The following is a 27,630-nucleotide window of genomic DNA, read 5'->3' on the forward strand; positions in this document are numbered from 1 at the left end:
ATGTAAAAACGGTGGCCTATTCCTTTAACATTCTTGGGTGCTCTGCAAAGAATGTTAAGACATTTTAAATTAACTGACAGTCTCTTTCATATTTTGAGAGTACAGATATTTCCTCTCTGATTTGTGTAATAGTATTTCTTAAAATCATATTGAGGGCCAGAGGTTCTATACTGGGAGGCCTGACGCGGCCAACCCCTGCCCTAAACCCTTATACAAGAATTTGGCAAAACCTTTGATGCAAGGGCCACAGTGTTGTTGTTTTCTTGTTAACTGTGACTAGTTACGATTTGGGAAATTAAATCAGCCACAAATATAGACCGATCGCCTGAACGCATGAATAGAAGCAACAAAATGGCAGTAATGCACGTCTTTCTTTATGTCAGAGAAAAAAATGTTAGTTTCCCCGTCTCTCCTAGGACCCTACTAGTTAAAGTGCTAAATTTATTACAGGCATTTGGGAAGCACCTGGTCGTCTGTTCCCTGGGTGCTTGCCCTGGGTGCTCCCCTCCCTCTCCCCTCACACTCGCCTCGTGCCGCGCGTTTTCAGCGCATTTCACACAAACCGCTCATTCGGACAGAGCGCGTTCCACTAAAGTATACAGTGTTTAAAGTGACCCGAGAGGACGCCGATGGCACCCACAGCGATACTTCTCATGTGCTTCTACACACTTGTGCTCGGACAAGGTAAGATAACCAGACCTTTTGACTCTGCGTTAAAGTGAAGATTATTCTGCTAAGGTTATTGCGTCGTAGTACTATTTAGACAATAGGCTGCATATATAATGTTGGGACGGATACTTGGGCTGTATACACTGTATTTAGTTACAGACAGAGGTGGTTAAGAGTCGGCAAAGTAGCCTACTTACTCAAGAGTAACTTTAAAATGTACTGACTCAGGTAAGGGTAAAAGAGTACTTGGAGAACTCGAGTAGGCTCCTAGTCTGTAGTAACTGCTTGAGTGTAAAAGTCTGATTTGTGTTGTGGCATAAATTATGAGAAACAAAACTTGTAGTAATGTGAAAATCCTGATATTTCCAAAGTCCTTATATATATATAGGCCAAGTCACAGCGGCACAAGTAGGCCTACCTATGTTTTTTTCTTCCAATCAACTAAGTGTAAAGATGGCTACTTCATTACAATATTACTAATGTAGAAGTAAAAAGTACTGAACGATATAACATTATTATCATTTATTATTAGCCTATTATTATAAAATAGAAAATATATACACACACAGGCTCTCACCCCCCCTCTAAGATAGATAGATAGATATGAATGCATACATATACATGATATAGCAACACAAGGTACTAGTATACAATGGAATAGCATGTACATAGATGAGCAAAACATACATTTGGTTTGTTCAGCTATACTATAAAGTACATAAATAAAGTCACCAATGAACTTAATGCATGCAATAACAGTGTAGCAAACGAATGTAAGAGTACTACCTGCCTTTGCCACAGAATACTGAATATTTGCCTGAAAATGTGTTTTTAGTTACACATTTTGTATGGCCGTTTTGCATTTTGTATTCTGAATACTTTCACATTTGCATAATACCCATGTATAAATGAAGCGTATTATTTAAAGCACAATGGAGCTTCTTGGAGTCTGTTGAACTTATTTGCCACTAATACCAGGAGCACAGGAGAACACATCCCATCCCATGAAGCATGTTGAGTAATTTAATGATGGAGTACTCCCATGTATTCCTTTGATTTGACTGTAGGCCTATTCTAAATAAACGAAAATGAAAGAGGAACTTTACCGGAATACAGTTAGTCAAAATAAGTATTCCAGAAACAGGCGGCACATTGGTCAGTGGTTAATTTGCCCCATATCAAGTAGGTTGCAGGTGTTTCTGTGTGGAGTTTTCTCAATGTATTCGGTTGCTACCCAACACTCGTGGCTACAGTATATAATAAAGACAGTCTAGTATGTTCACGTCGACATGTTTTTGGCAGAGAGGCAGCCCACAGTGCACGAGTGCTGTAAGGATGGTCGCGACAAAGGCTCGACTGGACATGACTGTACGATCCTTCCGCTCATGTCCTCGGATCACACATGCATGTAAGTGCGGCCCTCAACACCCTCTCCTGGCTTGTGATGAGTTTGTCAGCAATAGACATTTTGCTGAACGTACTGCTATTTCTTTTTTTATTATAATGTCATCTCACCGTAGCAAATGAGTGAAATAAACCATTTGGTATCACTTTATCTTAAAGGTTGCTCATTAAGTATTAGTAAGGTACTAAAACGCATTTGTAATCTGTTTCGGGTTATGGGTTGGGATTTGGTTTAGGCCATGAATAAGAATATCATTCATAGCCTATTGGTATGGTAGTTGATAATAGTATAATGAGCAGCTTATTAATCATGGCCTATTCATTACTAGAGCTAATTAATACCTTATTAATAATTAACAAGCACCCCTTGATATAAAGTGTTACCAAATATTTCTATTTGGCAAGATTTACAATTCTATCTATTGCAAAATACTGCCCTAAAATGTAGCTTTTTAGATTCATTTCTAAGCTTAGTTTTCACCGATAGACTATTTCTTTTACTCTCTGACATACAATTTACAGTAGGCCTATGTCAGTTCATTTTAACTACCTGAGCATTGTGTTTGACAACCATATTCCCCATGCAATAAAAATGTGTACATTAAACAGTCTTTTGGTGGGACAGTGCTCACAATTATCTTGTTCCAATTGAAGTGCCAATGATTGTCTTTTTTAAAGGCAGGAAATACCCTTGGGGTTGCAAACCTCAAATTATGTGTTCAGCCTTAAACTTAAACTACAGGACAGTGACGCGGCGTAAAAACTGCTCACTAACTACAAGCATTAAGTGCCCCCTGGAGCATTTAGACACAAATCTCCCTTTGACCTTCAGACATGAAGGCTGTGGTTAAAGAGATGTTCTCACACCTGGTCAACACATGGAGGTCAGAACGGGCCACCAGAGTGGTAAAAGGTTTTCCTTTTATGGACTATTGCTTTTTAAGTAAATATATAATTTCTGTTATTAGACCATCGCTGTTGGTAGGGCGTACAGCACTGGGCTGGTGGAACAGGTTCTAATCAAATAGAAATGTTATATATATATATATATATATATATATATATATATATATATATATATATATATATGTATATATATATATATATATATATATATATATATATTTTTTTTGTGTGTGAATATTATTTACCCTTTTCATAGCACCAACCTGCCAAATGTTAATATGTTTTACCTTTCTAAATCAAGGAAACCAATATCCACAAGGCAGGAATATCTGAATGCAAACATCATAACTTTTGATCCTCTTTCTGAATCTCCTAGGACGGCTCAAGAACAATGTTGTATTGCCACAGTTGAAGCCAGGCTTTGCAATGTTGGCGTCAGTGTGGCCAAACAGAAGGGGACATGTGAAAGAGCCTTTCTCCAGGGAGACCTCCTGGACAACCAGCTCTCTAGGGTAATTCAGTCTTTATCTTTTACACGCATCTGTAGTCCATCTTTGCCAGTGATTGTATAGGTAGATCAGACTGCACAAAGTATCACTAATTTATAATACATTCTGCACTAAATATTGAACTGGATCCCTACAAAGGGTTTCCTGAAGAGGACAGGTGGCTTATGTGTAGTTAAAGTGTGTAGTTGAACTGATTTACAGAAGAAAATGAAATGTAAGAATCCTGATTTGCTCTGGTTGTTTGAAGTGATATGTTGAGTGGCTTGTTTAGTAATAACAGGTTTAGTTTAGAAAGATCTGTGGGGAAGGCCTGTACTTTGAGACAGAAGACTATGTAACCTGAGTTTAAGTGATTCGCACGTGACTGTTGTTTTGGGAATATTGGAGTATTGATTATTTATAATGGCTCTCTTTCCCACAATGTTGATAGTGTAATTTAAGCCCACAAGTGTGCATAAAACCTACATTAATTAAGTTTTTGTTTTGTTTTCAGACGTGCTGTGACTGTTGTGTGCTCGGACAGGCCGTGGCTCCTCGGGGTTTGGGGTGTGATCTTGAGGGAGTGTTTTTGGGCAAACTCTGTGAACACACAGCCAGAGCCTGCTGCAACCAAAATAACACAACAACAAAAGAGACCACCAAGCCTGTTAAAGGTGTGACGTTTTAATGCATAGTGTTCATCATTAGTATCCTTTATAGTGCAAAATGCAGAATGGATTTGTTGAGATCAGTGGCGCCACCTGGTGTGCTCAATGAACTTGCATTTATAATTTTATTGCCAAAGCACTAATTCATTTAACTCCATCTAATATACAGAAACACCCAGCATCTTTCCTATGTGTACCTTTCATTTAATAGTAACTGTACTCTCAGGCCTTTGATATAAACATTCATGAAGCTTCTTTCTTTAACTCGAGTGCATTAGGTTCAAACAAAATTCATTGCAAAACATCTCTACAGTATGAATTTTTAACATTTTACTCAAAGATGAAGAAATACTAGATTAAAATCTTTCAAATGAAATAAAACAAGTCACATTTTGATATTAGCGAGTGTCTATTGGGCCATATTTAAAATGCATATCAACCTTTAAAAAAAAACCTTCAGTAAACTAAATATAATCCTTGTTTGATAAATATACTAAGATCAAGATTACCGTTCCCTCTTGTTACTCAAATGGCAGCTGTGGAGCAGATTGATGCCAGCCTGACGCATCTTAGATCACACGGATTTTAGACACCTCACCAAATGTTACCTCAGGGACTGGAGTTTGTTTAAGTGCCTGTTGGCTTCTGTTATTTACAGCAGTGTTTCCCAACCAGGGGTACAGGGGCCCCAGGAGGTACACGAGCATTTAGCAGAGGGCAGGCCTACTTTGTTGTTTTGTTTGGGTTAGTTGAAACTGAACTGTGCATATAAATCTTTCTTCTGTAGTTTTTTTTTTTATAGCTTTACAAATGTTTTTGCAAGTTTTGAAAATCATAAAAAGACAATATTGTAACTTAAGAGACATTTTAGTTGCCTAATTTAGAAAAAGTCTGTAACCACTGGCTTTTTTGGTACTTTTTGGCAAGTCCAAACAAGTAAAGGAAAACTTTAACCCTTTAAAGGGATATTTCAGGATTTTTGACATAAGGCCTCATTTCCTAGTTATCCAGAGTGTTGCTGGTACCTGGAGATATTTTTTTTGTAATTCATGCAGTTCTTATGTTTGAAGAGTTTGAAGAGTGGCGCTAGGCTAATGCAAGGCTAGCGCATTTCTACAATATCAGCTAGCCTGCATTAAAAACTGTCTGACCCGCTCCACAAATCACTTATAACGCCAGACTAACCACATAAATGTCTGTGTCGATAGAATAATTTTAACCATTTTGCATTTAAAATACTTTATATTTGAGCAGCATCTGCTTCGTGTTTGTATACGCTGCGCAGCGGCGGAGTGATCTGCTAGAAAATAGTCCCTCAAAATGCGATCATTCATGTGATGCAAGGTCAGTTATATTCCAGAAATTATTCTATCGACACAAACATTTACATCGTTTGTCTGACGTTATAAATGATTTGCCTCAGGTGCACTGTGGAGAGCGTAAGACTGTTTTTAAAGCAGGTTAGCTGACATCGTAAAAATGTGCTAGCCTAGCACAAGCCTAGCGCCACAAAACTCTTCAAACATAAGAACTGCATGAATTACAAAAGAAATATCTCCAGAAATCAGCAACACTCTGGAAAACTAGGAAATGAAGCCCGATGTCAAAAATCCTGAAATATCCCTTTAATGTTATCCCCACAACCATAAGAAAAAAAAAAAATCTAACCATTTGGGAGACAAACAACAATGTGCAAACCTGATCTAAATCAGTCTAAAACGGGTCTAAACCAGTTCAAACCAGTCTGTACCTGGGCTAAACCAGTATAAAAGTTGTCAAAAGAAGCATAAACCAGTTCAAACTTGATCTAAACCAGTCTTAACAGTCCAAACCAGGTCTATACCAGTCCAAACCAGCATAAACCAGTCCAAACTAGTCCAACCCTTATCTAAACTGGATATTTTAGGTATTACACACTTGGTAGAAAATGGTAGAGATAGAATCAGAAACAACACGTAATTCAATAAAGTGTGCTTTACCAAACGGTGGAGCACACTATTAAAGGTTTAAGCAATGCCATTATAGTATGTTTAGTTGGGCAAAGGCCTATGAGATACATAGGCCTTTACTTACGTATCTCATACTTTTTCTTTATGAGACATGTATTTAAATGTCTTTGGTTTCTTGATAGATCTAAAGAAGGTCCTTGAGAAAGATCAAACTAATGTTACAGCAAAGTTCAAAGAGGATGCACACCACTGCAAAGGTATCGGCGCACAATTTATAAGAAATAATTATTCAACCAAACAGTGTAATCGCTACACATGAACTGCTAAATGATTCGTCTTGTGATGTGCTGTCTTTAGACTCTGTTTGCACTCAGCTGTGTTTGGGGAATGGATCTTGTGGCTGTCTTGATGGATACCAGCTCAAAGCGGACGGTGTGACCTGTGAGGGTATGTGTCAATAAAAACATCACACTCTGTTGGTGAATGTATTTTGAACTGAAAATGTTTTGTTTTTTCAGATGTGAACGAGTGCTTGACTGGCAATCACAACTGTATCTTCGGCCTGTTTTGTATAAATAGAGAGGGATCTTTTCGCTGTCAGCGGGAAACAGGCTGTGGCACTGGATACGAACTCACAGACAACAACAGATGTCAAGGTGCTAAGACAATTGTGATACATGTTTTGTTTTTTTAAATGGGGTTCACTTAGGATAGAAAAAATCTAATAAATTTTCATCAATCAATCAAATATCAGCTTTGCGGCTCTCACATACTTCCAAATACAAAGTGAAGGAGACTTTAGTAGCCAGTAGTGACAAACAACACATACAACCTCACAGTGGACCAAACAAGACAATGTAGACTCAGAAGCAACTTAACATAAAGTATATGGAGTACATTAGTAACCCCCACTTTAACCGAGTGCATTTTCTCCTGTTCGGCTTTATCCAAATCTAAAAGGTTTACAGCCTATACGTTTGTTTAGTGATGATGTCTTCGCTCTACTTACAGGTCCAACGGAGCTTTAGCCTTATTCACTATGATGGGATTTAGCTGATTTTAACCTGCACTAGAGCCGACTTCAAGGCTCTTTTTAAACATCTGATCACAAAGAAATATTTCATTTATATTAGTGATGCTTTTCTGGCATGAATTATCAAATATTTTTTTTCCATACACAATGAAGGCTTATTTTAAATTTTATAATATCTTAATTTTTCCTGGAGAAATGGTGAGCTATATTATTCCAATTAGGTGTAAAACAGTTTTATCTGTTGTTATTTCAGCAGGAGATTGAGGTGAAGTTGAGTTTTTTGCTGTTTTTATCAGTTGGACTCTCAACAGTTTGGACCTGGAAGTAGATGATTATTGGTTGTGATGAATTATTTATTGGTCACTGAACAAACGTATAGTCCAAAGAAATGCCTCATTTGAAAGCCAAGACCAACAAAACTGATCTAAACTTTTTTCTAGTTTTTGTTGTAAGTTTCAGTCGTTTTTGTCAGATTTTTGACGCGTTTTTGTTGCGTTTTAACCGCATTTTGTTGCGTTTTTATAACGTTTTCATTGCATTTTTGGTGCGTTTCGGCCGCAACTGTGATGAAGCCACAAAAATGTGACCAAAATTATATCAAAGCAACAAAAACAGAAATGTGACAAAACGCAACAGGAAAGAGTTGAGGAAAGAGATTAGATCAGTTTTGTATGCCTTAGCTTTCAAATGAGGCGTTACCCTGGCCTATAGGCTGTAAGCTCCAGTCGAGAAGCCTTTAGATGTGGGTTAAGCCAAACTGGAAAAAATGTGCTCACCTAAATTGGGGGTTAAGAGATTAAAAAGTAAAAAAAAGTACAGTAAAATGCAATCCAATGTTAACTCTGGAGCCCTCCAGGGGACCTCAGAGGCTTTGCAGGTTGGGTACGCTGTTACAAACTTCATATGTAGACATGGGGATTAAAAGATTTATGTTTGTTCTACAGCTATCGAGGAATGGGTTCTTTTTTACTTTGTTCAACTTAAACATCATCTTATCATAGTTTATTTGAATGCTAGTCTCCTCTCCTAAATCCTGATGGTGAGATTTATTTCTCTTTCAGATATCGATGAGTGTGTTTTAGGGACTCATAACTGTGGAGCAGAATTTGTATGTGCAAACACAGCCGGCTCATTTCGCTGTCACCCAAAAGAGACATGTGTCCCGGGATACATGCAAGATGCTGCTGGCAACTGCCTCGGTATGTCTTGTCAAGCAGATATCTGACATCTTGTGGTGCTTGTGTCAATGTGATATGCTGAACACACTCCTCGTTTTGCTCAGATATAAACGAGTGTGTGCTCTATGCCAGCCCCTGCGCGCCCGGTCAAACATGCATTAACTCGCTGGGCTCCTACACCTGTCGCAGAAACACGGTCAACTGTGGACGAGGGTATCACCTGACCGAGGATGGCACACGCTGTGAAGGTAGGAAATGAACATGAAAGGGATAAAGCAGTATACATGCGTTTCCAATGACATCACATATAGTTCCGGCGGCCATTTTGAACACCGAAGTAGAATTATGCAGTACTACAACATATGACAATTTCTCTTCTCAGGATGAAAATGAAACACAACTGATTTATGCACTCGTAATCATTGCTCAAGAAGATAACAGTAAAAACTCCGGGGCCGTGTTTTCTTTTATGTGAGAAAACCAACAAATGTGTCACAGACGTAGCAGCTCTATCTGTCGAGCTACAGCAGGATTTACTAAAGATCTGCTTCACTCCTCATACTAAATTAACTCATCAAAGAGGAAACAGAAAACCTTTCTCTGTGATTTTTACAGTTTGTAATGTCAACAGAGTCTCAGTCTGAGTCAGCGTTAAAGCTGCTTAAGACGTTAGCATGCTACCGGTTAGCAACTGTCAACTTCAATGAACACTGAAGAAATACTATACTAACAGCTCAGCTCTAACCTCTATCACATGTTGTATCCAAGGCTGGATGTTTGGAGTGTGGTTCAGGGCTTTCTCTTGGAGAGGTCAGAGCTGAGCTGTTGAAGCTAAATGCTAACCAGTAGCATGCTAACGTCTTAAGGGCTTAAACAATGACTCACTGGTTTCTTCACAAAAACGTGCGCTCTCTGGGGCCATGTTTTTACTGTCATTTTCTTGAGCAATGATTCAAATGCCAGTCAGTTGTCTTTCATTTATATCCTGAGTAGAGATATTGTTACATGTTGTAGTACTGCATACTTCGGTTTTCAAAATGGCCGCCATAACAACAAAGGTCACATGACTGAAAGGCATGTATATCAGCATGTTTTGCAGGGGTAAGCAATGTCAGGCCCTGGGTGAAAGGCTTGACCTCCCTCCTCCCTGTGCAGATTTGGATGAGTGCCGGACAGGGGGTGTGTGTGGAGGCCACGGCTGTGTGAACCTGATAGGCTCGTACCGCTGTGAGTGCAGAGTGGGGTACATCTTCAACAGCATCTCCAGACTCTGTGACGGTAGGCTATAATTTACCCACGTCAGATGATTATTATTTGATAGTTGTTCATTACAATAAAGTTTGTTTTAATTTTATTGTTCATACACAGATTTAAATGAGTGTAGGCATTACCCCGGGACTCTCTGTGCTCATAAATGTGAAAACACAGAGGGGTCCTACAAATGCAGCTGCACCTCAGGATTCAAACTGGCCTCTGACGGCAGGACTTGTGAAGGTAATACATGTCAATCTCCCAAATAATTATGTCTTTGTTTACAAGTGCACTATGCAAATTTTCATGTAAAAAAAGTTAATATTTGTGTGTATTTGGCTGTATAAGTGGTTAGCCTGGCACCTTCGCTTTCTTTTCTGGTGATTTTATTTCAGTTTTTTTAAGGTTTCTGGTAGGATTTCTGAATGGAATGTGTAAGTCCTGTATACGTAACCTTGGAGATGGTTCAATCAGCAGTGAAAATCTACCAGAAACCTAAAAAACAATTGATCCCGGAGCGTCCTATAGGTCACTGGGATAGTAAGCAAAGGCGCTATGTTAACCACCCATACAGCCCCTGGGCCACTGAATGGTCAAATACGCATTAATATAAACTTCTTTTGTACATAAAATTTGCAGTGTGGGAAGGCACAAGAACAAGTCATTGCACACACATTTCTGCACTTTTCTTCTTGGGTCCGTAATTACAAATCATAATGTTAACAGTCAAAAGGCACATTTAAAAAAATAATAGGAATAGGTTCTGTTATGGAATTATGGGCAACAATAATACATTTACGTTTTACATTCTTCCCAACCCTACACATTTAAAGGTGTGTTATGGAACTTTTCTGTGGAAAGAAACATTGGTATTTATGCGTAGTTTACCCTATTGTGACCCAATGGCTGTATGAGAGGTTAGTACCGTGCCTTGCTTTTGATCACGGCGGCCTCTTGGACGCTCCAAGATCAATTGTTTCGAAGATTTTCTCATGAGAGGGTTCGTCCAATCCTGGAGCGTCTTAGAGGCCATTGCCATGGAAAGTAAATGTGTCCAGCTAAACACCCATTCAACTGTTGGGTTGAAGGCCGTTAATAAATAAAAAAGTTCCGTAATGCATCTTTAAGAATGATTCCACACTATTTTCCCCCAAATTAATATTTTTTCATCCAGTTCTAAAATATTTAAATGTTGAACCTAACTGAATCGTGTCCTTTTCTTGTTTCTTGTTTTTGTTCTGACTATTGGCAGATGTGAATGAGTGTGATGCGCACCCCTGCAGCCAAGAGTGTGCGAATGTCTACGGCTCTTACCAGTGCTACTGTCGTCGTGGATACCAGCTCAGTGACATCGACGGCATCACTTGTGAAGGTAATTATCAATACATTCATCCTTGATACACAGTGTGTTCTAGCCCAAAACCTGCTAAATTATTAACTTTCAGATATTGACGAGTGCTCTCTGCCAACTGGTGGACGTATTTGCTCCTATCGCTGCGCCAATGCTCCGGGGAGCTTCTACTGCACCTGCCCCCCTACAGGTTACACACTTGCCCCCAATGGACGTTCATGCCAAGGTATACCCATCATTTCTTACTAATTACTAATGTGGTGTCTCGATATGAGTTTAATGTTTGTGTTATTTTAATTTAACTGTACCTTTGTTGTCCTCAGATATTGATGAGTGTGCCACAGGAAGTCACACCTGTTCCATTTCTCAGAGCTGTTTTAATGTCCAGGGAGGATTTCGGTGTCTGTCATTTGAGTGTCCCTTGAACTTCCGACAAGCAACACCAGGGTGAGAGAGATAATTCACTATTTGATCATTTATTGTACCAAAGCTCGGAAATAGAGAGAGCTGAAAGGTAAAGTCTAAATGGTTTTCATATGTTCTAAAACGTACATGCTGTATTTCAAATGGTCTCCAAATTGTGGGCTATTCCTCGAGTCACTTTTGGTCATTCCCTCCATAATGAATAAAGCAGCACTAAGTAACTTGTTTACCTTAATAAATCCTTTCCGTAGTCCCTCTGGGGGTAATACAAGTGTTAATGGGATGATTGGGGGATCTTTCATCTCCCCGTGGTGTCTCTGGCCAGAAAACCACGATTGACTCTGTGCATAACTTCAAATCATAACAACGTCGCCCAAGAAGTGACTTCCTGTGTCAATCCAGCACACCAAAATAAAAGCACCATCTTATTCATTAATTCAGCAGTTCATTAGTTCAATTTTCTTTCTGCCTAACTATTAACAGACAAAATACTTAAAGCAATGCTAGCAAGTAACTTGTTTACCTTAATAAATCCTTTTCGTAGTCTCTCCGGGGGGTCTTTCATCTCCCCCTGGTGTCTCTGGTCGGAAAGCCACAATTGCAAATTGACTGCCACCGGAAGAAGAAGCTAACAGGCTAACGGACAAAGCTAACTGTGGGCTAGCGCGACTTAAACAGTATTTACAGCCAAGTTTGAGTGAAAAAAATGATCTTCATTGTGTAATTGGATGTACAATATCCTTCTCCCCTTTGTCTTTTCTGTCAGCGTAGTATTTACTCTCATGGACAATTAATGAGTAAAAAACGCAACATGCTACAACACCTGCAGTGGCGCTTAAGGCCTCTAGGGACACGAGTTACTTAGTTCTGCTTTAAAGTATCGTCAAATTGTCTCTTTGAAAAACACTTAATTCTTCAAATTATTACTTATCTGCAGTTAAACTTTCCTTGGTACTTCTCTTTCTTTCTTTCTTTCTTTCTTTCTTTCTTTCTTTCTTTCTTTCTTTCTTTCTTTCTTTCTTTCTTTCTTTCTTTCTTTCTTTCTTTCTTTCTTTCTTTCTTTCTTTCTTTCTTTCTTTCCATGAATCTTCTTCACTCAATCAGCGCCTCCATGTCTTCCTTGCAGCCGTTGCGAACGTGTAGCCTGCGAGTTTACTCATAGCCCGGTGTCATGTCTGTCACTGCCGCTGAGAATCTCCTACTACAACCTCACCTTTCCCACCCACACCCCAGTCCCGGCTGACGTGTTTCGGATGGGACCCTCCAACTCCGTGCCCGGGGACAAGATGGAGATCAGTATAGTGTCTGGAGATGAGGAGGGGTACTTTGTGGTCCAGCAGCAAACCCACGGGGAGTGATTTCCCTGCAACACACTCTGACCGAACCGAGGGATTTCCTGTTGACCGTGGAGATGAGACTGCTGCGATATGGGAAGTCGCATCTGTACATGGCCAAGATTGCGGTGTTTGTGACACTGGAACATCGCTTTAAGCCCACAAGAGCTGCACTCAATTAGGATACCTACTGCTGTTTTTGTGCTTTGCTTTTTGTGCTTTTTCTAACAATCGTTGCTTTATGTTTTTAATTTGTTTCGCCACTAGACTGAATGTTTTTCTCACTCGGCGTGATGGCGCACTGGGTCATTAAGATGTTTCCGGTTTCACAATATGAATTAATAATGGACTCTTATGGCAGGGCTTTGGCCTATAGCCATTTAATTGGGCTTTTCTTTTTTTCTTTTTTTTCTTCATGTAAATCTACAAAATACAGTATGACTGAGGTATTAAAATCCCCAAAACGTTTTGAATTTCTTCTCTGTCACTGGTTTGCGATAGGGAGCACCTATCCACACTAGTTTACCTTATTAGGGTGAGGGTCCAATGTGCAGCTTCACACAAAGGAGGAGTTTCCACGTGACCAAAGAAGAACATGGCCAGGTGGGGCAAGAAAGGTCAGGCCCAGATTATTTGTGTGGCAGCCCAACAAAGTTATCTGGCCTATATAGGCTTAATAAGTCTAAATAACAAAAGCAACAACTCTCAAGTCTAAAAACTGCAAAACTTTAGTCACAGAGAATTTAAATATGTCGACATTCGAATCGACAAAAGAAAAGTGACCAAAACTGACAAAAAAAAGCCACACAAGGGCAACAAAAATGTGACAAAAACGCAACACAATAGTGACAAAAAAGTGATGAAAGTGCAAAAATAAGTGGCAAAAATGTGACAAAAACGCATCAAAAATCCGCACAAAAATCCGCACAAAAATCCGCACAAAATGTGACAAGAATGCAATGAAAAAGAACGGGAAAAAAGGGACGACAACACAGCAATAACAAATGGGAAAAAAAGATCAGTTTTGTAGGTCTCAGCTTTCAAATGAGGCATTACACCAGCCTTAAAGGCTGCAAGCTCTAGCCTAGAAGAGATTCGTTTGAGATTTGGGTAAAGCCGAACTGGTGAAAATGTGCTCAGTTAAGGTTGGTGGGAAGAGGTTAATCTTTGGTAAATGTGAGTTTCAATTACACAAACAACTGCATATCCTCATTTATTGGAGGCAGCTTTATGTCCTTGAATAGAAATAATAATAGACTAAATGTTTACTTTGTGATCGCTTAGCAATCCCAAACACACCAAGTATTAATGGTATAGACTATAAATCCTCCTCCAATGCTAATGATGAATTGATGCTCACTGCAATATTAACAGCCTTGAATTTAAGCTACAGTAATAAGAAAGGCACATGAATGTCCTTCACTGAAGATCAATTAGTGGTGAAGTGGTATTCAGTATCTTCAGATAGTTTGTGTTCCTCATGTTGATATTGGGCAGTTATCAATTAATTCAGTGGAAGTGTCCAGTAGTTCAACCCAAGGAAAACATCTTACCAAAAAAATACTTCCTAGGTTTGATGCGTTTGGCGCTTTGCTACAGTTTTAGTTGGACACGTAATCACAGAATTATGAAAATTATTAGTCAAAAGTAAAAGTACATGTATAAATTCCAAGGTTTTGAAAGGGCTTGATCTGTATACTTGTTATAGGCAATATTAAAGGTGCATTATGCATTTTGTTATGGGGAAAAAAGCAACTCTGCTTTTTATTTCCAAAATGCTTTTGGCCGGTCGAAATATTATGCCTCTGCAGAACTTCTTGGCCACAGTGAGCAACGGTCTGTTTGGATTAGAAGGGACATACAGTGCCTCTCGAAAGTACTAACCTAACTACACCTTGAACTTTTGCACATTTTGTCATGCTTGCAACCATAAACATAAAGATTTTATTTTGAATTTTTACTGAAAGTTCACACACAAGCAACAAACAACTCTGAAGTGAAAGCAAAATTATACATGATTCTTTTATTTTTCAAAAAACAAGCACAAGCATGAATGAATACTTTGTGGAACCCACTTTTGTTGCAATAACAGCACAAGTCTTTTGTGGTCTGACTCTACAAGATTTGCACATCTAGAGACTGACATTTTAGCCCATTCCTCTTTACAAAACAACTCAAGCTCTGTTAAATTAGAAGGAGAGCGTTTGTGAACAGCCGTTTTCAGGTCTTTCCACAGATTTTCAATAGGATTTAGGTCAGGACTTTGACTGGGCCATTCTAACACATTAATATGTTTTTATTAAACCATTCCATTGTAGATTAAGCTTTGTGTTTAGGGTCATTGTCCTGCTGGAAGGTGAATCTCCGCCCAAGCCTCAGTTCTCTTGTGACTCCAGCAGGTTTTCCTCCAAAATGTCCCTGTATTTGGCTCCATCCATCTTCCCTATCCCTATTCCCTAGAACTATTCTCACAATCTCACCAGTCCCCGCTGAGGAAAAGCAGCCCCATAGCATGATGCTCGCCCCCCATATTTGACACTGGGGATGGTTCTCTCAGGACCATGAGCAGTGTTAGGTTTGCTCCATACAAAACGTTTTGCATTTGGGCCAAAAAGTTCAATTTTTGTCTCATCTGACCAAAGCACCTTCTTCCACATGGAGCTGTGTCCTCCATATGACTTCTAGCAAACTTCAAACGGGATTTCTTATGGCCTCCTTTCAATAATGTCTTTCTTCTTGCCACTCGTCCATGAAGGCCAGATTTGTGTAGAGCACGACTTATAGTTGTCCCATGTACATAATCCCCCAGCTCAGCGGCAGGACTTCACAGCTCCAGAGTTATCTTTGGGGCTCTTGGTTGCATTTCTTACCAGTGCTCTCCTTGTTCCGTTTGTTAGTTTACGTGAACGGCCGTGTCTTGATAAGTTCACAGTGGTGCTATACTCTTTCCATTTCCGAATGATGGATTGAACAGTGCTCCGTGAGATGTTTAAATCTTGGGAAATCTTTGTTTAACTTAACGCTGCTTTAAACTTCTCCACAGCATTATCCCTGACCTCTCTGGTGCTCCTTGGCCTTCATGATGTTGTGACCAATACACTCCGACCATAGCTCTGAGGCCCTCACAGAACAGTTTTCATTATACTGAGAGTAGATTACACACAGGTGGCCTCTATTTAATAGTTAAAGCAAGGTGAGAACATTCTGCAGTCACTAGGAATGTTATAAAGGCAATTTAATGCACACTGAACAAATGCTGTATGAATATTTATGCACTCACCACTTTTCACTTTTCTATTAAAAAAACCCCCAACAGAATCATGTATCATTTTGCTTTCACTTCACAGTTATCTGTTATTTGTGTGTGAATGTTCAGTAAAAAATTCTAAATAAAATCTTTATGTTTATGGTTGTAAAGGTGTATTAGTACTTTCGAGAGACACTTTAGAAATTCATGAAAAGAACATCGGCCCAACTGTTGAACCTGGGGTGAATGAATCCTTTGAAGTTGCATTGCACCCAGTGGCACAGGGAACATTTAATGGGTAGAATGAAGAATAGATTAAACTAAATTCCAACAAAATCTAAAGGAAAACATGAAAATCATGTGTAAAAATGTTGACCTTAAATTGCAGATGGCCTCTACAAATGGATTATGATCCTAAACACACATCAAAATCCACATTGGACGACCTCAAGAAGTGCAGTCTGACGGTTTTGCCGTGGCCTTCACAGTCTCATGACCTAAACATCTGTGGAACAATCTCAGACGAAGAGCAGCGTGTGCAAGACAGCCCAGAAATCATTCTCTAGTGCTCTTGTATGGAAGAGACTCTTGGCTGCGGAGGAAAAACGTTTAAAGCTGTGATACTTTTGCACCACACTGTAAAAAGATACAAAATATGTATGGGTGTACGGATACACACCCATATCCGTAGCTATAACAGAGTGTGTTACGTGTGTTTGCCTATGTCCCTTATAGCAAGTGTAAAGAAATATGATTAGTAAATAATCTACTCCGTATTGTGAATCATAGTGGTGAATACATGCATTTTAAACCCTTCATTTGTCAAACTTGCCTCCTCTCTGTTGCAGAAATTATGGCTCTCTGCGTTGCATTAAGTCATGTCCGCCCAATGACTTCAACTGCCCCCGTGACCCGGTCCACCTCATCACATACACTCTTCTGTCTCTCCCAACATTCAGGGACTTCACAGGGCCAGAAGGTACAGCATGATCCCAGCAAAAACGCAATTACATTACACTGTGTGCAGGCGTTAAAACCACTGTGCCGTAATGTTTGGTGCAGCCCTGTGTGAGGCAACTCCTGTTGTGAGACTGGGCCGTACAAAACAACTGAGTTAGTTCTTGCATTCTTGCATAAATGGTGATAATGCATCTATATTCTGATATTACTAGATGAAGATAATGCATCAAATCTTTCTTATGAATAGTTGGACTTGAGAGTATTGCGAATATTGAGTATTTCGATATGTTGTGAATATGTAATTCTATATCAACTGACACTAACTTGTTGCCATGACTTACGATTTCTCCACCTATATCGCATCTTGTTATTGCTTTCATATCAGATGTATCATGTGGTTTGCTTAAAAAATAGAATTTTTTTAACAATACTTTTTTCTTGGCAGAAATCGTCTTCCTCAGGACAGTTGCAACAGCGAATCCTGGTCCTTATCCAGGCTCTTCAGATGTTGTGTTTGACATCCTGTCGGCAGATGACCAACACTCCTTTGACGTGATCCAAAGTACCAAACAAGGCATGATCATAGGTAAGAAAAAGTGTAATAGAAAACACAACATTTGTCACAATGACTAAGCAATCTTGTTTTGTTTTCCAGGTGTTGTCCGTCAAGTGAAACCAATTATTGGCCCCAAGGACATTGTTGTGGAGGTAACCATGAACTATGTGAAGTCTGGAATTGTTTCTCATCGTAATATTGTTAAAATACACGTCTTTATTTCTGCTTTCTGGTTCTGAGCATATTTTATGATGCCTGCTATACAATTAGTAGCTATGATTTTGTAAATATGAATTATGTATTGGGTAAAAGCAATTTGTACCTACTATACATTTTATATAGATATGAATAGTGTCTCCCCCCCCCCCCCCCCCCCCCCATATTAAAGAATGGTGTTTTTTCACCCTACATTAAAGATATAAATGGTGTTTTTTTTCCTTCCTGTTATAAAGAATGGTACTCCCCATAATAAAGAATGGTGTTTTCCCCCTATAATTACCTGAAAAGCTTCTTGAAAAAAGTGTAAAAAATAGGGACAGAAACGAGAAGGAAACGTAACAAAGAAAAATGATTAAAAAGGGATTAAAGTACAACAAAAAAGTAACAAAAATTGACAATAAAAATCCACACAAGAGCAACAAAAATGCAACACAATGGTGACAAAAAAGTGATAAGTGCAAAAATGAGACAAAAACGCATCAAAAAAGCCGCACAAAAGCAACTAAATGTGACAAAAATGCAATGAAAAGAACGTGAAAAAAGGGATGACAACACAGCGACAACAAGTGGGAAAAATGATCCCCCCATAATAAAGTATGTTGTTTTTTCCCCCCCCATAATAAAAAAAAAAGTGTTTCCCCCCATATAATAAAGACGCCTCGTTAAAAACAACACCACATGCTCTGAGCCCGCCTACCATGCACTTGGACCAATGGGAAGACCGTAATAATCCGGAAGTCCCGCCTCAATGCATGAGTTTGTGAAACATGGCAGCTTCCAGCAGCATCATGGAGATGACGGCTTTGATCTCAGGGATTTTAAACAAAAAACACTGCCCTGAAGACCTGCAAATCCTGAAAAGTTTTACGGCAGCTCTACGAGATAAAGAATACAGGTAGAATGATTGTATAGTTTTGACAATTACTCTATTCTCGTAATGTTACGAGCATCCAACGTTAGCTTAAATTCTGTCGTTACTGAAGACACTTCGGGAAGGATGAACATGACATGACAAAACAAGCTTTTAACATCATAAACGTTACGATCTGCCTAATCTAGCAATGGCTGAACCTAAATAGTTGCCTCATACCTTGTTCATAGGAAGGAAATTACAAAATTATTTCAGAAAGATATTATTTATCACCTTTATTGGATATGAGTCTGCCAGTCATAACCAGACATTTATACAAATCACAACAAAGAAAAGTTTGAAATGTTAATTGCAAACTGTTAAATTAAAAACAAGTGTTTTCTGGTTCCAGGGATGCAGTAAATGAGGCTGTGTTCTCCGCGCTCCTTGGGCTTTTGACCCGCTTCAGCGATGAAATACGAGCTGCAGTCAGTGTGGCGGGGCAGGATGTCCCGTCACTAACATTGGAGCTCCAGATGACCGCGGAGTGCTTCAGGGTTCAACGAAACGCTTGTGTTCAGAGCACAGGTAACCAGTGCCTGCTCAGGTAATTCAACAACTTCGTATATCCGCAGACTGCAAGGGATAATATACACTACCCCTTCTACAGTCTGTGGATATAAGGGAGATGCTTTAACTGTCTCGTGCTTTGTGTATTTTCGACACTTGTAATTATAATACAATGGTGCATGGTGTGTATTTTCGGAGTAGAGTCATACAGTGATGACAATAGCCAATGTATATAAGAACAGACTGAACAAGCTGGTCAGGAGGGCCAGCTCCGTCCTGGGCTGCCCCCTGGACTCTGTGGAGGAGGAACAGGAGGGATCAGCCAAGCTCACCTCCATCATGGACAACCCCTCCCACCCACAGCACAGGACTGTAGAGGAGCTGAGCAGCTCTTTCAGTGGCAGACTGAGACACCCTCAGTGCAGGACGGAGCGCTACCGCAAGGCCTTCATCCCCACTGCTGTCAGACTGTACTAGGGCTGCAACTAACGATTATTTTGGTAATCGATTAATCTACCGATTATTTTTATGATTAATCGATTAATCGCTTGGCTGTGAAAGGTGCATGGAAATTGTATTTTTTTCAATTTTCTTATCACATAACGCTAAAGTGGCGCCGCTTGAGGACATGTTGATGGAGTAAACTTAAAGTAAACGTTTGTAGGAGGCTCTTTGTGCTAATTCTGCTTTCTGATTGGACAAGACAAAGACAGATATTTATGAAATTTACAATGTACAAAACACTGCGGACCCTCACTTTAAAAACAAAGTAGGTTTTCATTCAAAATACATAATTTTCATTTTTGCTCTATTTTAGTCTGTGTTTACTAGAAAACGATTAATCGATTACTGAAATAGTTGACAACTATTTCAGTAATCGATTAGTTGATGATTAATCGATAAGTTGTTTCAGCCCTAGACTGTACAACAAGACTGTAAAGTAACATGAGTGATAACCCCTTTGCAAAACTACGTGCAATAATCTCTGTATCGAGGCCACTTATTGACTTTGCACCTATTTTTTATAGTCTGTTATAATTTGTGTCCTATTTATTTATTCTTATTTCCTTATTGTTATAATTCCGCCCCATAAGATTTTTGCTTTTACTTATTGTACATAAGATACCTCTTTTTTCTTCTATTTAACTGTTTGCACATTTCCTGTCTGTTTTTGCACAACCTGAGTGATCTTATTGAGTGCCGATTGTAACAAGTGAATTTCTCCATTGTGAGATCAATAAAGGATTATCTTATCTTATCTTATATAGTGATGCACCATCCAAATTATTGAACTGACCTCAACATTTTCCAGGGATCTTGGATTTATTGACGTTAGCCTTAAACTTCTGAATTATCTCCTGACCAAATTGAGCCTAGATGATGTACTTGAATGTAAGTTCTAACTTAACCAAACAGTTGCAAATTAATAAGATTGAATATATATATTAACCTTTTTACCAATTCCTCTATAAATCAGCGGTGCGATGCGGGATCCAATTTCTTGGTAACGTTGCTGTCGGAAACAGCCGGTGCAAAGATGATATTTGGCAGCTCGCCTTTCCAGATCACCTTTTGTGAGTTTGCAAATTGATCGATGAATTGAAAAAACAAAAAGATTTACAGTACTGACTCTTTTCCTTTGAACTCAAATAGGCAGCTTCTCTCAGTAGAAGATGAGAAGGCGGTGACCTACGCCTCCATGGTGATGCACACGTGTTTAGATGAAGCTAAAGTAGAAACAATGGCTGAACCTCCGAACATCTCACTAGCTCTGAAGGTGATGGAGCTCTGTCGAACGCAACCAGACATCGACTGGACGTGAGTACTTCATAGTGTTATATACAAATAACTGTAGAACTGTTATTCACGATGAATCTTTTGACATATTTATCCACAGAGTACTTATCGCAACTCAACATTTTCTGAAGTCTGCTGTTTTGGTTGAAAGCATGTACACAAGAATGAATCACCATGATCGGTAACGCATGTTCTTTACAGCATATCATAGTTTCTCTTGTGAGTCAAGGCTCAACGTTAATTGCAGAGTGGTTATGGTACTTTCAATGATACTTGAATATCCCTGTCTGTCAACTAGGGCTGGGTACCTTAAACAAGTTTTTATGCTCTTGGTCCAAGGACAGGAATAAAGGAAGTGGCTTGGTTGTTTCAGCTCAAATAAATTATTTTTTCCATTTTTTCCCCCATTTTCTTTTTTCTGTTTTCCTCAATAAATTATTTTTCCCCAAAAAAATTCCACAATTTTTCTATATATTTAAAAAAAAATGTTTTTTCCTATTTTTCGCCATTTTTTTTGTTATTTTCCCATTTCCCCCCCTAATTTCTAATATTTTCCCCAACATTTTTACAATTTCTTTCCTAATTTTTACCACCAATTCCTTCTGAATTAATCTCAAGTTTTCACACATTTCTTGATGTTGTAAATGTACAGATGTTCCACACATTATTGTTCTGTTTCTGATTCTAGACGACAAATATTTTCGTATAGGTATCGGAAGAAGTATCGTTCAGGTATCGGTATCAAAAACAAAGTATCGTTAAAGTGCTGGTATCGGAAAAAATGACACTGTACCCAGCCCTAGTGAACACAATTTCTAGTGATGAAGAATAGCTCAACTTTGTTCTCTTTTTGTTTTAGTACCTTTGCACCAGGCTGCTCAAAATGCATGTATTTACTAGTTCTATTCCTCAATTATCCTTTTTTCCAGAGTGACGCTTCTTGAACTGCTCTTAGCTCAGATGAGAGAGGAAGATGCTGAGTGCGGTGTTCCTCCTGCTGTGGCATCTTTTCTGGCCTCCTCTTTTCAGAACGGTTGTAACAGAGTTCTCACTCTTGCGACAGGCTCTGTATCCAGCAATGAGGTGTGTGTATTACCAAGTTACGATACATTTAAGTTTCAATTGAACTGATTTTTAACATGACAGTGAGTACAACTTAATATAACATATGGTTGCAATCTGTCGTAGGTCCTGCAGGAGGCGCTGACGGTGATTAGCTTGTTGGACGTGCTCTGTGAGATGACCTCAGATCACAGAGAGTTCATGTTCTTACAGGACCATCCAGATCTTCTTGCAAATACAACAGGTGAAAAATGCGTTTCATTTTGCAAACATCTACACTCCAGTATGAGATTTTTACGCTTGCACAGAAAATATCTATGGACACTTTAACCTCTTAACCCCCATCTGAACCGAGCACAATTTCTCCAGTTTGGCTTTACCCAAATCTAAAAGTTTCTTGAAACAAAGCATCAAAAATGGCAGCAAAACTGTGACAAACGGTAACAAAAACGTAACAGAAACGTAACAGAAAAGTGACAAAAATATGACAAAAACGTGACAAAAAGTAACCAAAACGTAGCAGAAAAGTGACAAAAACACAACGAAATAGTGACAAAAACACAAATAAAAAGTGACAGGAAAGTGACAAAAACGTAACAGAAAAGTGACAAAAACACAACCAAAAAGTAACAAAAACGTAGCAGAAAAGTGACAAAAACACAACAAAATAGTGACAAAAACACAAATAAAAAGTGACAAAACGAAATAGTGTCAAAAACAACCAAAAAGCAACAAAAACGTAGCAGAAAAGTGACAAAAACACAACCAAAAAGTAACAAAAACGTAGCAGAAAAGTGACAAAAACACAACAAAATAGTGACAAAAACACAAATAAAAAGTGACAGAAAAGCGACAAAAACACAAATAAAAAGTGACAGGAAAGTGACAAAACGAAATAGTGTCAAAAACAACAGAAAAGTGACAAAAACACAACCAAAAAGTGACAAAAACGTAGCAAAAAAGGTGAATAAAATGTGACAAAAAAGTGATAATAAAAAAGTAACAACAAAGTGACCAAGAAGAAATGAAAGAGCAACAAAAGCCCAACGCAAGAATGACAAAAATTAGACAAAAACGCAACGGCAACAATGTGAGGAAAAAAGCCATTTAGATAAATTTTTGGCTTTCAAATGACGTGACACTGGCCTATAGCTCCAGTTGTTTAGATTTGGGTGAAGCCGAACTGGAAATATCTATGGACACTTTAACCTCTGAACCCCCACCTGAACCGAGCACAATTTCTCCAAATCTAAAAGCTTCTTGAAAAAAAGCGTCAAAAATGGCAGCAAAAATGGCAGCAAAAAGTAACAAAAACGTAACAGAAACGTAACAGAAAAGTGACAAAAATGTGACAAAAACACAACGAAATAGTGACAAAAACACAAATAAAAAGTGACAAAAACGTAACAGAAAAGTGACAAAAACGTAACAAAAAAGGTGACTAAAATGTGACAAAAAAGTGATAAAAAAAAAAGTAACAACAGACATTTTTTGGCTTTCAAATGACGCAACACTGGCCTATAGGCTGTAAGCTCCAGTCGTTTAGATTTGGGTAAAGCCGAACTCGGTTAAGGCGGGGGTTAAGCGGTTGATAATTTCTAAGCCGTCGTCGTTTTGTTGTATATGGGTAAACTTTTTGACCCGGAGGAGCCACATTGGAGGAGCCACATTGTTGCTCTTACCGGGGGCCGAGCCAATGGTCGTCAAAGAAATACAATTTTCTCATTGACTGTAATAGCTTGAACTACATAAAAAATATTTCCGTTCTAGACTTGATTTTGCCAATTAAATATTTGTGAAAGTCCACTTGTGTGTTTCTATTCAACGTTGACATACTTCCCCGCTCCTGGCTAGTGCTGTTAATGCATTGTGTTAATGAAGTCCAGATCAATACTGATGCAGATTAACCAAGTGGATTGTAGTTAGTTGAGCAATACATGTGAACACATCGTTAAAATGCTCGTTCAATGGCTTTATTTGATTGATTTTGTTTCGTTTGCAGATCTCCTGGCGCAGGTGCATGCCATAGGGAAATCCAGCAAAAACATTTTCAGTGCATCTCAGAACTTCTCCTTCAGTGGAGAGGCTGGCTCCTCTCCGGTCATCAGCTTCAAGGCTCACCTCATCAGGCTCATAGGAAATCTGTGTCATAATAAACCAGACAATCAGAATAAGGTACAACTCATTTCATTTACTTCCCGACATTCCTAATTACTAATAAAAGTACAGAATGATCATTTTGTTGCAATTGAGCTGGACGGGATAATTAAAGTTGACTGTCGTGCATTAATATTGGGGAGATTGATGGGATTGGGGGTCGCTATGCTATAAAATCTACCTCAACAATTTCCATAAAACATTCGCCTGGTCCATTACTGCGACAATGATGCTACAACTAGAAATTGAAAGTCTTTATACTTAGTGATATTTTTTAAAACATTAAAGAAGAACTAAGTAACTTGTTAACCCTAATAAATCCTTTTCGTAGTCCGGCTGGGGGTAATACAAATGTTAATGGGATGATTGGGGGGTCTTTCATCTCCCCCTGGTGTCTCTGGCCAGAAAGCCACAAATGCAACTTTCCCTGCTCCGACCCGGAGATCCCAATACACACTTATAGAATCACGAAGAAGAGGCTAACGGGCAAAGCTAACTGTGGGCTAGCGCCACTTAAACAGTATTTGCAGCCAAGTTTGAGTGAAAAAAACTATCTCCATTGTAATTGGATGCACAATATCCCTCACTCCCTTTGTCATTTCTGTCAGTGTAGTATTTACTCTCATGGACAATTAATGAGTAAAAAAAACACAACATGCTACGATACCTGCAGTGGCCCTTGAGTTACTAAGTTCTGCTTTAAATTGTAAATTATGTTCATAATCCCTCGAATGGGCTCTAAAGAGAACAAGAGCATGTGGGTTGAGTAAGTCAGAAGGATCACAATTGGCTCATTGAACTCACATACTCCTGTCCGGAAATGTCTGTCATGTATCATGTGGACTGTGGTTATGTGGTATACAGTGCATATGTCGCTGTAAGAAGTGGCTTTCAACAAAACAATGAAATGTTGAACACACCCACCTTGCCCCCGTCTCCTGATGATTTGATACATTTTCCAGAACGATCATCCTTCAGCATCACACAATTAACAAAAGCCTGTGTAGATAATACATAACGGGGATGGGAAGAGGGCTGATTGTGGCATGACATGTACACAGTCTTCCTTAATAGAAACAGATTTGGGGAATGCCTGTGGGATGTCCCCCCTGAGCTGGCCCCTATAATGTCCGTGGATGGTGCTCTGTGGTCCATCAGTGGTCAAAAATCACCCCATATCTGTTTTCACTGCAATCTCTTCCAGTAAACCCAATGTCATAGTGTTCACCTTTGGGAGTCATGGTAATTTAAGATGTGCATGCAAAAAGCTCTGGGCTGCATGTTCCAGGGCACTATCTTCATGTTTTCTGAGGTTTGGATGAAATGTAACGAACAAATGTTTTGAAACGTACAAAACTACAAGGCATGTGTGCTTGAACTTGTCACAACTGACACAATTGATCCCATCTCTACCACCGTCTGTTTACCAAGATGTAGGACACCAACTTAAAATACAAACAATACCAATTATAACACAGATGATCTAACACTTTGCACATGGTTTATTTGTTTAAAGGTGCATTATGGAACTTTTTACGTGGAGAAAAAATATATATATTTGTGCGTGTTTGACCTTTCGTTGACCCAGCGGCTCTATGAGTGGTTAGCGTGGCGTCTTTACTACATGTTGCTCCAGGATCAATTGTTTTGAGGGTTTTTGGGAGATTTCACAGCTGGTGGACCCCCTCATTGGAAAACCTGCAAAACAAATAATCCCGGAGAGTTGCAGAGGCCACCGCGATGCTAACCCCCCCATAGATACAGACGGCATCTCTGGAATCACCCATATATGGTCATGTTTGAAAACAGTTAAGGGGGGAAACAATTTGGAGAAAAATCTAAACTTTCTTTAATTATTCAAAAACTACTTTAATAAACACTGAATTATGAGTATAGTTTTCTACTTATATAAAGATACAAAGACATGGGGAGGAGCAAAGTGGTTCATAAATACATAAATAACGGAGAACGCTAACTTGATGCTTCATGTTAGCATCAGGCTAATGCTAACTTTAGCTAGCGCTAGCTATTTTTCACTTCTACAGAAGAATCTGCTGTGAGAAAATATCCATATGGACCCGATTTACACTTGAATTTATTTATGTGTGGTAAATACGTTCATATTCCACGCCCCCTTCAATGACGACATGCCGTTTGTATCTATATAGCCATTGGGTCACAAAAAGGTAAATTACGCACTAATATCAAGTTTATTTCACATAAAAAGTTGCATAATGCACCTTTAAAATATCTGCTTTGAAAAACAATTGTATATAAATTGTTATATGAAGAACAATATATTTTTTATGATTGTAACATATTTTTTTCTGTCACAGATCAGGGAACTCGAAGGCATCCCTCTAATCTTGGACAACTGCAATATTGACAGCAACAACCCTTGTATCCTTAAATGTGGTATGTACTATGTAAGTACATGCATACAGTATGTATTGTACTCTATGTAACCCATTTTGCTTGCTCCTCTCACTCTAATCTAACCAGATGCAAAACAACAATAGAAGTTTCAGGAGAGTTCAGGTTAATGGTTGTCATAAAGCTTAATCCAAAAATAGGTTAACCGAGTGCATTTTCTCCAGTTTGGCTTTACCCAAATCTGAAAACTTCTCGACTGGAGAGCAAGAGAGTAATGCTTAATTTGAAAGCTAAGACCTACAAACGTGATTGTCACTTATTTGTTGCCTTTTCGTTGCTTTTTTGTTGTGTTTCAGTCTAATTTTTGCCACTCTTTTGTGGATTTTTAATTGTGTTTTTGTCACATTTTTGTTGCGTTTTCATCCTCGATTTTGACGCTATTTTGACACTTATTTTCAAGACGCTTTTATATCTGGCTAAAGCCGAACTGGAGAAAATGTGCTCAGTTCTGGTGGGGGTTAAGGTTAAAGTAATGCGATTTTTGAGAAACTAGGGGATGAAGTCAAAGTACAGACCCTTCAGCTGAACATTATACTGCACAGATTGTACTATACACCTACTGTACAATTTTAACTTGTTTCTCAAGTATGCAGGATGGCATACTACATGTCAGTTAGGGCTAGCAATTCTGATTTTAGTTATAGCAAATTGGGTGTCCTACGTATTGCTCTGGGTAACACATCATAAAGAGACAACGCTAATAATAAAAACATAATACATAACAATAATATAGTAATAACTTTAATATGGTTGCCCTTAACAGTTGAAACAGTTATCAACCAGTGGGCAGTTTTTGCCATCAAAAACCTTCTTGAGAACAACTCGGAGAACCAGAAACTGGTGGCGTCGCTGGAGAAACGTGGCGTGGCTGACTACTCCAGGCTGCAGGAGCTGGGGTTCCAGGTGGAGGAGAGAGACGGAAGCCTGCTCCTCAAAACTGTCAGAAAAGACACCTGAAAAGTCAACATTATGCACCAAAGGGCAAAGCCATCATCTTCAAAACAGGTTTCTCATTATAGTAGGATATTAAATAAAAACACAGGTGCATAAAGCTGCTATCATTACTTTTAAGCGCAAATGGCTAAGTCTGGGTGACATACAGGTTTATTATTCTATTGCTTGAAA

General features: G+C 38.9%; 2 protein-coding genes across 3 annotated transcripts; both read left to right on the forward strand.

Moving 5' to 3' along the window:
- Positions 1-586: 586 nt before the first annotated feature.
- LOC306960115 (fibulin-1-like) lies at positions 587-17,656 on the forward strand (the record flags this gene model as incomplete). 2 transcript variants are annotated; one of them, XM_079552446.1, is made up of 17 exons in its annotated part: positions 587-684; positions 1,972-2,077; positions 3,356-3,491; positions 3,982-4,141; positions 6,267-6,341; positions 6,442-6,531; positions 6,603-6,740; positions 8,179-8,316; positions 8,400-8,543; positions 9,451-9,573; positions 9,664-9,789; positions 10,799-10,918; positions 10,992-11,123; positions 11,221-11,344; positions 16,750-16,880; positions 17,307-17,447; positions 17,517-17,656. In XM_079552446.1, exons 1-17 carry the CDS (start codon positions 630-632, stop codon positions 17,654-17,656), a joined length of 2,079 nt encoding a protein of 692 aa, XP_079408572.1. In that variant the 5' UTR covers positions 587-629. The 2 variants fall into 2 exon arrangements, with proteins under 2 accessions (XP_079408572.1, XP_079408573.1); XM_079552447.1 differs by lacking the exons at positions 16,750-16,880; positions 17,307-17,447; positions 17,517-17,656 and adding an exon at positions 12,447-13,036.
- Positions 17,657-18,396: 740 nt separating this feature from the next.
- On the forward strand, positions 18,397-27,630 carry atxn10 (ataxin 10). The gene is made up of 11 exons (XM_079552483.1): positions 18,397-18,531; positions 18,899-19,093; positions 20,369-20,448; positions 20,534-20,630; positions 20,710-20,874; positions 20,954-21,034; positions 21,783-21,936; positions 22,042-22,159; positions 23,918-24,090; positions 26,409-26,472; positions 27,278-27,630. The coding sequence occupies exons 1-11, from the start codon at positions 18,404-18,406 to the stop codon at positions 27,460-27,462; spliced, it is 1,440 nt and encodes a 479-aa protein (XP_079408609.1). The 5' UTR covers positions 18,397-18,403; the 3' UTR covers positions 27,463-27,630.

This window comes from Gobius niger (genome assembly GCF_951799975.1).
Source record: "Gobius niger genome assembly, chromosome: 2".
Classification (NCBI taxonomy): domain Eukaryota; kingdom Metazoa; phylum Chordata; class Actinopteri; order Gobiiformes; family Gobiidae; genus Gobius; species Gobius niger.